The sequence below is a fragment of the Sebastes fasciatus genome, chromosome 16, assembly GCF_043250625.1.
Source record: "Sebastes fasciatus isolate fSebFas1 chromosome 16, fSebFas1.pri, whole genome shotgun sequence".
Taxonomy (NCBI): Eukaryota; Metazoa; Chordata; class Actinopteri; order Perciformes; family Sebastidae; genus Sebastes; species Sebastes fasciatus.
This window is the reverse complement of record NC_133810.1, coordinates 14,678,412-14,691,874: the sequence shown is the minus strand read 5'-3', so window position 1 is coordinate 14,691,874 and position 13,463 is coordinate 14,678,412. Positions and strand designations below refer to the sequence as shown.

The 13,463-nt window shown below is 39.3% G+C and overlaps 1 protein-coding gene across 2 annotated transcripts; it reads left to right on the top strand.

The window, feature by feature from the left end:
• Positions 1 to 1,378: 1,378 nt before the first annotated feature.
• On the top strand, positions 1,379 to 13,028 carry LOC141753392 (von Willebrand factor A domain-containing protein 7-like). 2 transcript variants are annotated; one of them, XM_074612025.1, is made up of 17 exons: positions 1,379 to 2,065; positions 2,351 to 2,467; positions 3,251 to 3,453; positions 3,557 to 3,829; positions 3,921 to 4,014; positions 4,178 to 4,312; positions 6,778 to 6,964; positions 7,052 to 7,227; positions 7,324 to 7,436; positions 8,477 to 8,593; positions 9,620 to 9,820; positions 9,899 to 10,031; positions 10,891 to 11,040; positions 11,222 to 11,314; positions 11,411 to 11,676; positions 11,800 to 12,093; positions 12,178 to 13,028. In XM_074612025.1, exons 3-17 carry the CDS (start codon positions 3,274 to 3,276, stop codon positions 12,571 to 12,573), a joined length of 2,808 nt encoding a protein of 935 aa, XP_074468126.1. In that variant the 5' UTR covers positions 1,379 to 2,065; positions 2,351 to 2,467; positions 3,251 to 3,273; the 3' UTR covers positions 12,574 to 13,028. The 2 variants fall into 2 exon arrangements, with proteins under 2 accessions (XP_074468126.1, XP_074468125.1); XM_074612024.1 differs by lacking the exon at positions 1,379 to 2,065 and having other exon boundaries at positions 2,205 to 2,467.
• The last annotated feature ends 435 nt before the right edge of the window (positions 13,029 to 13,463 follow it).

The following is a 13,463-nucleotide window of genomic DNA, read 5'->3' as shown; positions in this document are numbered from 1 at the left end:
AGACTTTAGATTCAGCTCAACATCAAACAAAACTTGTGGATTTGCAAACAAAACTTTTGGATTTGCATTAATAAATTTTTAATCACAATTTTTATTTTACTTGCAATACAACATTTTTTGGTTACAGTGTGGAAAGGTTTTCTCTCAAACCTATTGTTGATTGGACAAGAAAGACCCAAAGTAACTGCATTATGTTCTCAGCCAAGAAATAGTCCAGCACATAACCTATAAAACAGAAGTCCAGTCTTTATGCTAACCAGCTGCCAGCTATAGTCTTATATTTAAAACACAGACATGAACGTGGTATCGCTCTTCTTTTGTAACTCTCTGCCAGAAAGTGAGTAAATGTGTTTCCCAAATTTTTTTAACTATTATGTTTAATTTAAAGGGGCAATCCTAGGATTTAGTATTTGAGCAGCGGAGATGGCCTTTTTTTTTTTTTTACATTTTTCCAAATAACGTTTGTGCAGCAGAGACTAGGATAACTTTCAGAGAGTTTACTGTAACCAGCTACCTAATAACATGGCGACATATTTTGACATCGATTTACATGCAGAACAGGTTTTACTATATGATGGTGTGTATTATTTTGATTAAATACAGGCAAATATACTTAACGCTGCCTTTTAGTTGATGGTTTACAATAGTTGACAATGTGCGCTTCCATTGTTGTGTGACGTCAGACAACTGCTTCTTTGTGAAGTCGAGGTAGACTGATTTGACCCGAGTTCACAAGTAGGAATGACATTGAGTGACATTCCATTGTACTTTCTCTAGGGTCGGGAGGTCGGGAATTTCAGTTCAGAGTTGTCTGGAACGCAGCATATGACCCCACCTGCCTCCTAAATGCCCTCTTCTTTCAAACCACACACCTCGATTTTGTAACAATGGCTTTCTGTTGAAAATGTAAAATCCCAAACCCAAACTAAGCTAATGATGTCGTCTGGGTTGTTTTTTTAAAACTTTGGAAAGCTCTCTTCAGAGCCACAGACAACATTATATAGCTGTTTCCACAGACTGAGTAGAACTTTAAAGTAATATTACCCTTTAAAGTAACTCCATCTGCATTTTATAAAAAAAATACAAAACTAAGTTGACATCAAAATTGTCTTTCACTTTGTATAGTAGTGGAAGTAGTGCTGTAAGAGGTGGGATAATGCATCACCCACCCAAGCCAAGCCGTGATCATTTTGGATAACGTAGACCACTGAAATGTTGGTGCTGAAATCCAGCTGATTAGACTTTTGTCAGGCTATTAAATAGGCTTTAACAGTCGCTATAAGCTTCATAGATGTGGGTCAATATTGGCCTACTACACCCACTAGTAGGTTTTATCATCTATTCACATGGCAGATTACTGAAAGTTTTCACCCAGGAGACCAGAGTTTGCATCCCGGTTGCTCCTAAGTGTTTTTTGTTTGTGTTCAAAACGTAACGATTCCTTCAGTAGGTGTAGTAGGCCCCTAATGACCCACAGCTATGGTGCTTTCTAGCGACTGATAACTCCTATTTAATGGCCTGATAACAGTCGAATTGGGTGGAAAAAGTCACATTCAAGTGAGTTGCATTGTAAGATAGTTGAGAGAAAGTATTGTTCTCTGTACTTACAGCTCAAAGGGAGCTTATCAATCATGTTGTATGTATCACAAATACCAGATGCCGTCAGTCTACGTGTGGTAATAGAGGAAATGAGTCGCTGTCACGCAGCTGTGATGTCACTCTGATCATGAAGGATAACACAGACTTTGTCTGTGGTTTGCTTCTTTCATCAGTAAACTCTAATGAACTACACAATTTACATCTGAACAGTATCTGCCTGCAGTGTCTGACTTGATTAGTGTCAGTGTGTGCTTTAGTTTTACTTTAACTCCTGTCAGTCTGCATTTTTTTCAGCTCCTGAAGAATGCAGGATGTCGTCCAAAAGACATGTCCACAACCTGAAAGTTTTGTATCAGTCACACCCACACAAAAATAAAAGCTGTACACCTGTGTACGCAGCAGACACAAACCTGACTGGAAAAGAGACCTTTGCAAATAAATAATAATATCAGAATAATTGTATTAGGTAAAGAACTTTTTCAGATTATTAAAAAATATATTCAGTCTTTGCCAGGTCTAGTTCAGGTTTATCAGAAGTTGATTTAATACTCAACAGACTCCATAATTACTGTTTAGCCAATGATTCTGAAAAATGATCTTTACAGAAGTCCTATAGATTATTACACATTTTAGCAAAAAATAACTTGTGATAAAATAAAAAAATGAAGTAAAATGGAAAAAAGATGAGTGACAGAGTGACAGTGCTTACGTGCCATCAGTTTGGTATCATCTTTCCTTCATTATTAAACAGACCTAAGCAACAGGTTGAACCAGTCCTGCTTGACCCCACCCCGGCCGTGAAGCATTGCAGAGCAGGTGCTGACAAAATAATGACAAAGTGTCAGGCGACAGGACAGCAAGACATAAGGTATGGTACTCTTTTAACTCATCTTTACAAATAATGTAAAAGTAAACATACATTTTTTATTACATTGTGCAGACTATATACTCTTCTGCAGTACATATCCTCTACAAAAATTCATGTTTTCTGGTCTAAAAGTTGTAACACAATACGAAAATATTTAAGAAAAATGCTACCAAAGCAAGAGTTTGAGGTTTTTTTTGTAGGATTTTTAGTCAGTTGTGATACACGAGAAATAAAATAAAGAGAGAGTTAATACAGATTTAAATCTTTAGGCTGAAATAAATGACTGAAGATTTGAAGGTGAATTAAACAGATAAAAATCTGCTATTGTGAGCATTTGGAGAGAAGACTGAGCGCTAGAGCTATATGGGAAAGGCTGTGTGCAATCACAAATTAAGTTTGTTACATAAAGTAGGTTGTTGTATCGAGGCGAGTGTTTGTGTCATTGGAATAAAGGTGCTTCACTGCGTCATATTTTTAGAGTTCAAGCTCTACAGCATTACTGGCATTCTAGTTTATTAGCAAATGCTGACAGATGAGGTTATGATCATATCTAGTAAACATCTATTTCCTTGCTGACAACATTCCTTTTAAACCCAACTCAGTTATAAAACAAACATAAACACAATTACACTTCCTTGGCTGCAGCAACTGGGACTATTGACAAACCTTTAATAATTCATTTGACTTCAGGAAACGTCGAGAGCACCTTTGTTTGAGACTAAATAAAGAATATATTATAAATGAGGTTGAATAAATGTGTTTCTATCTTCTATCTTCTATCAGACTATTGGACAGGTGGGGAGGTGATGTCTTCAGGGTTGACTGCGTTGTGTCTCCTGCTCCTGCACACTGGAGCTCATGGTTTTGGGATATTGCCAGGAGATTCTCTGAGTCACCTGGAAATCACCGAGAGTGCGATTCTTAATGTCACTGTGCAGGTTTGCCGTGCTCTGGCCCAAGCTGAAGGGACAGACTTCACTCCTCCTGTAAGAATTCCCTTCATTAAAAAGTTGTTTTTACTAGAAATGAGTTATGTTATGTAATCTTTTAGTAATGCTATTATGATTTGACTCTTGTCTGTGCGTTTAGCCGCAGCCTTTCACTGCAGAGACTGTTGCTGTGGCCTGTGGTGCACCACAGTCGTCCAAGAGTTACCGCCAAGCCATTCAATTCATCATACTGAGGAATGTACGGGTGGATATCCGTCATGCCCTCAATGCAAGCTTCCACTTTGATGAAGAAATGTTTGATCAAGGAAGGAAAATCATCACTGAGGGAATACTGGCCGTCAAAGCAAGCAACAAGCAAGAAAACTACGAGGCAGCGAGACAGAAAATAGGAGAGATTTTCCATCCTTTACAGGTATTTCTCATTATTTAAAAAAAAACTGTTTTAAAAGATTCAAAGTAACTCGATGGATTATTAACCCTCATCTTCTTCTGTCTACTTGAAGGACTTCTACAGTCATAGTAACTGGCTGGAGGTCGGGAACACACTCCCAAACCCCAACCTGATAAGATCAGACGTCAGCATTGGTAACGTAGCAGGTAAAGAGATTGTGAGATGTGACGTCCGTCTGTGTTAGCAAACAGATAACAACGCCGAAGAGGAATGCAGTTTGGGTGTGATTGTAGAGAAATTATTTCACAGAAACTATTTAACTAATTATAACTAATTATTTGCTAACTAAAAATATTATTAACTTCACAGATGTAAGCAGAGCGACGTGTCGCAACTGTGATGGGGACGACTGCAGGAACAACATCTTGGAGGACATCATAGAGGGGAAGGTCCTGACCTCTGGATATTTTGGTATTGTGCCTATAGTCTCAACCAAACCAAGAGGTTAGTGATTCATTTCATTCATCCATTAATGCCACAGCATTACTCTCAGGATTATAACTAGTAGTCAGTTAATACGTTTAAGAAGTTAAATCAAACAGTCTTACAAAAATGGTTCACATGAACATGCAGATATACTGTATTCTTGAGATTTTTTCCTGAGGTTTCCACTTTGTGGTCTACTTCAAGATTTCCTTTTTAATGGTACAGTAGTTGACTCATCAGCAAATCCTGATGCCTATACAACGAAGCAGGATTTGGGGTTAGCGAGGTAACTTCAGGGTTAACTGCGCGTCTCACGACGGTGGTTCACTCCTTACCGAGGTAGATCGCCATGGTAACGTGCGCTGAACACCTAACCTGCTCCGGAGCAGGTTATGTTCGAGATAAGAGAGATCAAATCGTATAAAAGCACCGCCTACTGACCAATCAAAGATCTGTGCGCGGATCGTATGATAATATCACACAAGGACAAAGAAGTTCCAGTCATAATCCAGTCTAAAAACAACACAGTTTAAACTGACAAATGCAGGAAGGATGGCTGGCTGTATGCTGTGGGTGATTACCACTTTGAATTATGTTTTCATATTTATATTTTTACTTGCTCTTGAGTCAATATCACACCGCCGGAGTTGAGTACATGCAGCTGAAAGAAGGCTGAAATAGTCATACTCACCACATCCTTCCCAAAGGGCAAAATGAAGTCTAATCTATTCATCCATCATATCATGAAAGCTTATTATAATATCACTGCGCCATCTAAACGACTATATCTGACTTTTGTGGATTCCGCTAAATTAATAAAGCTGTTAATTTACGCATTCACACATCGGCAGTTTTTTCTTTTGCCAGCTGTCCTTCCTACTATTAGTCTGGATTATGTGTTTCACTTCCTCATATTTGTCTAATATTATAGTTTGTAAAATATGACACTCTGCTGACAGTAGACTTGTCCATGTCTGTGTTTGGTCAGATGCTGCAAATACCAACCCTTTCATGTGAATGCACTCATATCCAGATTGAGAAACCATGGGCTGATTTACAGAGTTGATAACCACCGTCGTACAGTAGGACCGCTTAGCGGGATCTCGTTTGTTGGGGTTAGTTAAGCCAGATAAAGAGAAGATACCCTGGGTGTTTTGAGCCCGCTCCGTAGTACAGGCCTCTGTTGTGTAACAACATTGCAAAGATCATGACAGCAGTTCATAATATGACCTTTTAACAATGTTTCAGATACACGTTGCTCAAAGGGACTGTTTGTAACTTCTTACACGTATAAATCAATCCAGGTCGGTGTCCCATGCGCGCTCGCGTGTGGCTACGCTGTTCAGACAAGACTCCAACACAAACTACACGGAAGCACCAAAACCGCAAAGTTATATCTAGTGAAGCCCGTCTTGCAAAACAGTGTTGGCCGCATCAACAGCATGCTCATAGTTGTACATTTTGTCAGTTTTGTAAAAATCTGATTCAAACAAACAGCAGCTATTCACACAATATTTAATAACTTCATTACATAAGATTTTAGCTTTAAAGGTGCTTTCAGTCCCAACTAAAGGAGTTATTTTAGATTGCCTACACAGTTATTGGATGCTAGTTTGCTCAAAGATGTACCCACTAATGTTGAAAATGTTTTAAGGCTATCGATTCAAATATTTAATCGTGATTAATCGCATGATTGTCCATGATTAATCGCACATTTTACATCTGTTCAAAATATACATTAAAGAGAGATTTGTCAGGTATTTAATACTCTTGTCAACATGGGAGTGGGCATAAATGCTCGCTATATGCAAATGTATGTATATATTTATTATTGGAAATCAATTAACACCACAAACCAATGACAAATATTGTCCACAAACCCTCACAGGTACTGCATTTAGCATAAAAAATATGCTCAAATCATAACATGGCAAACTCAAGTGGTCATGTCTGTAAAGGGGAGACTCGTGGGTACCCATAGAACCCATTTTCATTCACATATCTTGACGTCAGAGGTCAAGGGACCCCTTTGAATATGGCCATGACAGTTTTTCCTCGCCAAAATTTTGTGCAAGTTTGGAGCGTTATTAATCCTCCTTTGTGAGAAGCTAGCATGACACGGTTGGTACCAATGGATCCCTCTAGCTTTAAAACTGAGCCCGCTACAACGACGCTACAGAGATTGATTACCGGCCGGCCCCAATGGCAGTTAAGGCGTTAAAGAAATTAGTGGTGTTGAAATGAGTTTGCGCTAAAGCGTTAACATCGCATTAACTTTGACAGCCCTAAAATGTTTATAATATTTTAAGTGAAAACTTTAACTGATTGCTACACAATATTTAAAACGACAAACAGAGTTAAAGAGTTGCACACAGTGGTCCATAAACATAAACTCAAATATGTAACCTGTCGAATACTCGTCAGAAAATCCTGATATGCAGGTGTGTATTTAACATCTCCCTCTCATGCTATTTGTTGCAAAGGAAAATGCAGTCACGGAGGAGGAGTTGATCAAACAAGCACCATCGAACCTACAGGTGGGATCAACAAAGACTCGTTCAGCGCAAGCCACGGACACCTCCACACTGCCGCAGCGAACATGGCAATAGCTGCATCCAGTCAGCTGCTGGAGGACATACGAGGGGCTGCTGGTGACAGACCATTCCTCAAGTATGAAACCCATTCTGCATGTTTGAGTTATGTACTGTAAGGAGGTTTGTTTCTCTTTGTTTGATCCATCCCTCTTTGTCCCCTCAGGATGATGGGAATCTCCAAAGGATCCAGTAAAGCTCTTTGTTTTGTGATTGACACCACACAAAGCATGAGTGATGACATTGCAGCAGTAAGGACCGTCACTGCCTCTATAATCAACAGTGACGTGGGAACAAAAGATGAGCCCGCAGTTTACATTCTCGTACCTTTCAACGATCCAGGTAGGATCTTCAGGATGCTACAAATTTTGTTGTTGTTGTTGTAAAAACAAGCATCATTGAGGTGTTTTCTTTCTCTCGTCTCCACCTGAACCCCAGATTTCGGGCCGCTGATAAAGACTACAGACCCAAATGTCTTCAAGACTGTCGTTAATTCACTTACAGCAGCCGGTGGAGGAGACGACCAGGAACTGAGTCTTTCAGGTCTTCAGGTGCTGTGATGTGATGTGTGGTTGTTACTACTTCAAAAGTTTTAGTATAATAGGAAGTGTGTACTTTAAGCCTGTCATCAGAATAATGCCTGTTAATGTCTAATGTGAATATTTTCTGTATATTGTTGCTTTTTTTTAATGCCGCCTATGCCGTACTCCACTCTCTCCATGTACAGGTACACTCACGCTCACGCACACACCTGTATGACATCGACAACATCGGACTGCAACGGAAATAAGTCATGTGACTTTTTTTTGTGTCATCCTTGATGTTCTTTTAACTCTGTGTGTACAGTGGAAAGAGTAGCCAAAAACTGTACTTAAGTAAAATACTGTTACTTTGCCAAAGTATGTACTCAAGTAGAAGTAAAAGTAGTCAACGCACATCAACAGACACACTTACTGCTCCGTCAGCTCAGTGTCAGCACGCTTCTCTGACGTACTGACAGCAGACCAGAGTTCACACCCGGAGCCTGCTGCACCGTGCGCTATTAATTAGTTTGTAAATATTAGCTGCTACCGCTATTTAAAAGCCACAACGTTAACATTACTGCTGCTGTAGCTTCAGCCGCGCTGCTTTGCACGAAGTCTTGTGGAGGCGTGGCTGCGGTAGGATAATGGAGCACCAGCAGATCTAGGACCAGCCGACCACCTGCCTCTTAATGGATCATGAATGTATAAAATAAATAAAAGAAGTGCGATAAAAACGCATCCAAATGTAACGCCGTAAAAGTAATGATTTTTCTCTTAAAATCTACTCAAGTAAGAAGTAACAAGTATGCTGCATTAAAACTACTCTGTTCAAGTAACTTTTGACTAAATTGTAGGCGTACTTGTCAGAGTAAATGTACCTCGTTACCACTCACCTCTGCATGTACACTGATAGTGTAACCATATAAGTGTCTTTTTAAAATGATTTGTCAAATAAAGCGAACTAAACAAAAAAAAAAAAAAAAAGATCTGACCCCAAAAGTTTGTTAACGTGATAACATTTTTAACTAAAACAATCCTTGTTTTTCTACTTTCTCATCCTCATACAGCTGGCTTTAGCCGCCGCTCCTTCAAATTCTGAGATCTTCCTCTTCACGGACGCACCCGCTAAAGACAAAAACCTCAAAAGCACAGTGATCGCACTCATAGAGCGGACACAGTCAGTGGTGAGTATCTAAGTATGAACTCATATATGGTCAGTATACAATCGCACACATCTATCTTGTGAGATTGTGAGAATTTCTTGGACATATGTTTTGAAAATGTATTGTTTTTTTGCACATGTTTTGTTATTGATTCTCTATGTGCAGTATAAAATGCTGGTTTATTTATTTATTGATTTGACAGGGACAGTACACAGCTTCTTACCAGAGTTAGCTATGAGCTAATTTCCATCTGTAGTCCCTGAGCAGGAAACAGAATGACATCTCTGTTAAGAAAATTACCACTGTATAAAAACACAATTACAAGACAGTAATGTTTGAGATGTGCATTTTTTATAAGCTGGAAGCAGGCTTGCAGATGTGCACTAACAGTATGTAATTGGCTGTAGCCACAACTATGGGTGGGACTAAGACTATTTCAGTGACGCACACCCGATTATGTTTGATTCCTCTGAATCGGACAAAACATTGTAGAGCTGCAACAATTCGATTAATACATTAGCTGATCAACAGAAGACTCATCGGATGCAATTTTAGATTGATAAATTCTTTATTCGTCCCCGTGGGGAAATTTATTTTGCAGCACAATCACAGAAGACATCGCTAGACCTACTCGTACCCATACTTCACACATTGCATTTACAGTATTTTTTTCTAAGACAAAATGCCCAAATTGTCTGGTTCCAGCTTTTCAGATGTGATTATTTGCTCGTTTAATTGGTCTTCTATGATTGTAAACTGAATATTTTTTTTAGTTTTGGACAAAACAAAACATCTATGGACGTCACTTTGGGCTCTGGAAAGGGATGGGCATTTTTCACTATTTTCTGACATTTTATAGACTAATCTGATTAATGGAGAAAATAATCAGCAGATAATCATTATTTGCAGCCCTAAAACATAGCAGTTTTGTTAATGTAATAACAAACCAGGGATAAATGACAGCAATAAACATGTTTTGGTACTTTTACTCACATTAATGTTTACTAAAGGCCTTTCTGATTTGGTTGATTCCCCCTTTTTTCCCAGGTGATCTTCATGATTACTGGCTCAACGGTAGTCAATCGTAGGGGACGGAGCGTTGAACAGAAACAACAAAAGATATCCGAAGCAGACGCCCAGCTGTACAGAGACGTGGCTCAGGCTTCGGGAGGTCTGGTTATTGAAGTCGCAAAGAGTGAGCTCCCTGTGGCCACCAGCATCATAGCGCAGTCCTCCAACTCTTCTCTGGTAATCTCACACAAAGATCTCACTACTAGTTAGTTTGGTCAGTTCAAAGATTTCAGCTGTTCAATGTCAATCTCCTAGGTGACCCTTCTGCAGGCAGCCAGGAGCCCAGGAAAGACGGATACTTTCTCTTTTAGAGTTGATGACACTGTAATAAACCCAACGGTTTACATCACTGGGCGCTCCTTCAACTTCACTCTCACCAGCCCCACAGGTAATACTGCCTTTTTAAATCCTCTCTCTTTAGGAACACTAAAGTTAAGGCACAATAATAGTATAGTATGCGATTAAAATATCATAAAAAAAAGCCATAGTATTATATGCCATAAGTCATTGTATAGTATCCAATTAAAATGTCATAAAAAGTCATAGTATAGCAAGTTGTCATAAAATGCCATAGTATGTCATAAAACGTATAATAAAAATGTCATAGTATAGTATGCCATAAAAATATCATACAAAATGTAATAGTATAAGTCGCAAAAGTCATAACATGGAATGACATAAAAAATGTCTGAAAAAGTCATAGTATAGTATGCCACAAAATGGCATAGTATAGTATGTCATCAAAATGTAATAAGAAATGTAATAGTACAATATGTCACAAATGGAATATTCTAGTATGTCAGGAAAAAATCCAATGAAAGTCATAGTATGTCACAAAAATATAATAAAATGTCATAAACATGTCATTAAAAAGTGATAGTATAATGTGCCATAAAAACATTTCATATTGTATGTCATTAAAAAAAGTCATAGAATAATATGCCTTAAAGAGATTTTAAAAAGTTGCACTATAAGGCAAATGACAAAATCTTTAAGGAAGATGTTAATTGCTACAGGAATCAACAGGGTTTGTAAGAAAGGATGTCTGGTGATGGATATGGCTACCAAGAACTCATTCAAGCATTTGTTTGCAGTTATAGTCTTTTCCATATAATGTGAGAAATGTTTTGATGTTTAAAACTAAATGTAGCACATCTCATTTGTGAGAAATGTTTGAGGCGATCAAGTCATTATCAGTCTGTCACATTAAATTCTTGTAACTGTTTCCTACTTTTTTTGTTTTGAAGGTGAATCTCAGCAAAGCACCGACACAACGGGATCATTGATCACTGCATCCCAGTCGGTGGGAAACTTCCAGACTCTGAAGCTAAAAAAAATAACTGGACTGTGGAAGATGAAAATGGCGTCAACTAATCCATACTCGCTGAGGGTCGTAGGTGAGACAACCATGATGGATTCAATGTGATTACAAAATGAATGTTAGAGCAAAATACTGTTTTGGATCTCAAATTGTCCAATACTTTGCTGTATGACTAAATACTTCAAAACTAACAGGATATTTTAGTATGATCACTTACCCTTTTTGATTTTTCTTTTCTCATGACTTTTAATTTGCAGGTCAGAGTCCCATTGACTTCCTGTTTGACTTTGTTGAGATGTCACAGGGCCCGTTTGGAGGATTTGATGCTCTTGACACACGTCCCAGAGCTGGTAAAGGAAACGGCTTAAGATGTGAATCTGATGATATGCTAATGTAACATAACATCATCAAGTCAAACATGACGAATTTCCTTTTTCTTTAAAAAGGTGTCAACGGTAGCTTGTTGGTGTCTTTAACGGGGAGTGACTCTGCCACGTTGACAGAAGTCGCTCTGGTTGAATCGTCGGGGTCGGAGGAGATTAAAGGAGTCGTGGAGGCTCAGGGGAGCGGAAACTTCTTAGTTAAAGTTAACAGGATTCCGTCAGTGGCGTTTGTGGTGCGGGTTAAGGGACAGGGTGACATCACCAGAACATCAACAGTCTTCCAAAGGCAGACACCCACCAACTTCAGAGCTTCTAATCTGACTATTACTGTGAGTATCCATCCCAGACCATCACCTTGTCACATGAGAAGAGATGCAACAATTAAAAATGTTAATGTTCACTTAAATCATCACCACACACGCTGGCTCTTGTCTGACTTCTCCTGTATTTAGGCTGATTCAAATGCCATCTTGGTACCAGGAACACCATTCTCTGTGCCCTTCACTGTGACGACCAGTGGAGTAGGGGGAAACTTCACCATCCGAGCCACCAACAGCCGAGGTTTTGACTCAACATCTCCAACCCGTTTATTTGTGGAAACTGGAAACAGTACTAACGGTACAGTGACCATGTCAGCACCTCGTAACACTCCGTCTGGTTCTGACGTCACCCTGACCATTGAGGCCGAGGCTCCGGGGGGTGAAGACACAAACTATATCGTGCTGCGTTTCTCCATCGTTAACACGGTAATACTCCCACTGAGAAATCCCATTTATTAATACAATTCTTTGTGGAAAAATACAATGTATGATACCTTTTTCTTCTCATAGGTGACTGATTTCATTCAGCCGGTGTGCCAGCTGCTCAGCCTGGAGACCAACTGCTCTGATATCTGCAGCTTAGAGATGTGGAAGTTCTCTGCTCAGGCGTCTGATGGGGATGACGGAACGGGTGTCGACAGCGTTAGCCTCAGACAGGGCAACGGGACCTTGAACACCAGCCTGGCCCCTGGCAACGAGAACATAACACTGGTGTCTTACAGTTCGTCTTGCTGTTCACCTGATATGGAGATGCTGGTTGTGGATCGAGTGGGTAATGTCGGCGTCTGTTCCTATAATTTCCGGGATACTCCGTCTTCGTCCACCAAAGTAATTCCGTCGCTTCTTCTTTGGCTAAGCATAGTGGTATTGGGGCTCCATGTACAGACAGAACTGGGCATCCAGTGACTCCATGACTGTGTCAAAAGGGTCACCTCTCACACCTGAAAACACAAGACAGAAGAGAGACATTTTTAAAGAACAGTTTTTTATTGTCATAATGTATAATCATTTACAGAACACAATGTTTTGCTCTTTCGCATTTTTTTCTCCTGTTAACTTTGAACACTATTTACACTTTGAAAATTATTCAGATAGACTTAATGAACTGGTCTGTAATCGTGTGATATGGAGCGTGGGGTGTGCATGAGTGTGCTTGCTTTAGGCCTGCATGATATGCGATGATGATATGACTTGCAATAAATAAACAAATATTGGTGTGCATATTAGCTATACATATATTTTAAATATAACTATGCTAAATGTTTTTTCTACAGCAGCAGTAGTAATGTTTATAAAAGCAAAGTCACTATATAAACTGCTATCTCACTGGAATAAAAAATTTGAATAAAGTAAATAATACTGAGTGACATCAGTCATTATCAGTCATTCCTCCTCCCTCTGCTGATGTGAACCACTCCCTGCAGGTACCGCTGGTAGAAAAGAGGAGGGTGCTGCTTTGTCTGAGCCAGCTGACGAGTTTACAAGTAAGATACATGGCAAACTAACCTAAACAGTAAGAATACATAGCCTACTGGCAGCATTTGTTTTAGCTTGTGTAGCCGAGGGTTACTTTGCTCCTACACTTAATGAACATAATAAATGAATAACACAGAAGCTCCGTAGTCTGAACCCTTGTCAATAACAGCGCATCACCGCTACACGCCTTCTGTTCCTCCCTTCACAAACTTCCTGGACACAATCACTGGATCACTGCTTAAAAGAGGGAACTGAATTCATTCAGAACTCAAAAAATAAAAAAGTCATAGTATAGCATGTCGAAAAAGTAAAAAAAACGT

What these genes read in the sequence shown, in the direction of transcription:
- LOC141753392 (XM_074612025.1), top strand. Translation starts at nt 3,274, where the DNA reads ATGTCTTCAGGGTTGACTGCGTTGTGTCTCCTGCTCCTGCACACTGGA. An exon ending in GGACAGACTTCACTCCTCCT is followed by an intron (nt 3,454 to 3,556) that starts GTAAGAATTCCC and finishes CTGTGCGTTTAG; the next exon opens with CCGCAGCCTTTCACTGCAGA. An exon ending in AGTCTCAACCAAACCAAGAG is followed by an intron (nt 4,313 to 6,777) that starts GTTAGTGATTCA and finishes TTTGTTGCAAAG; the next exon opens with GAAAATGCAGTCACGGAGGA.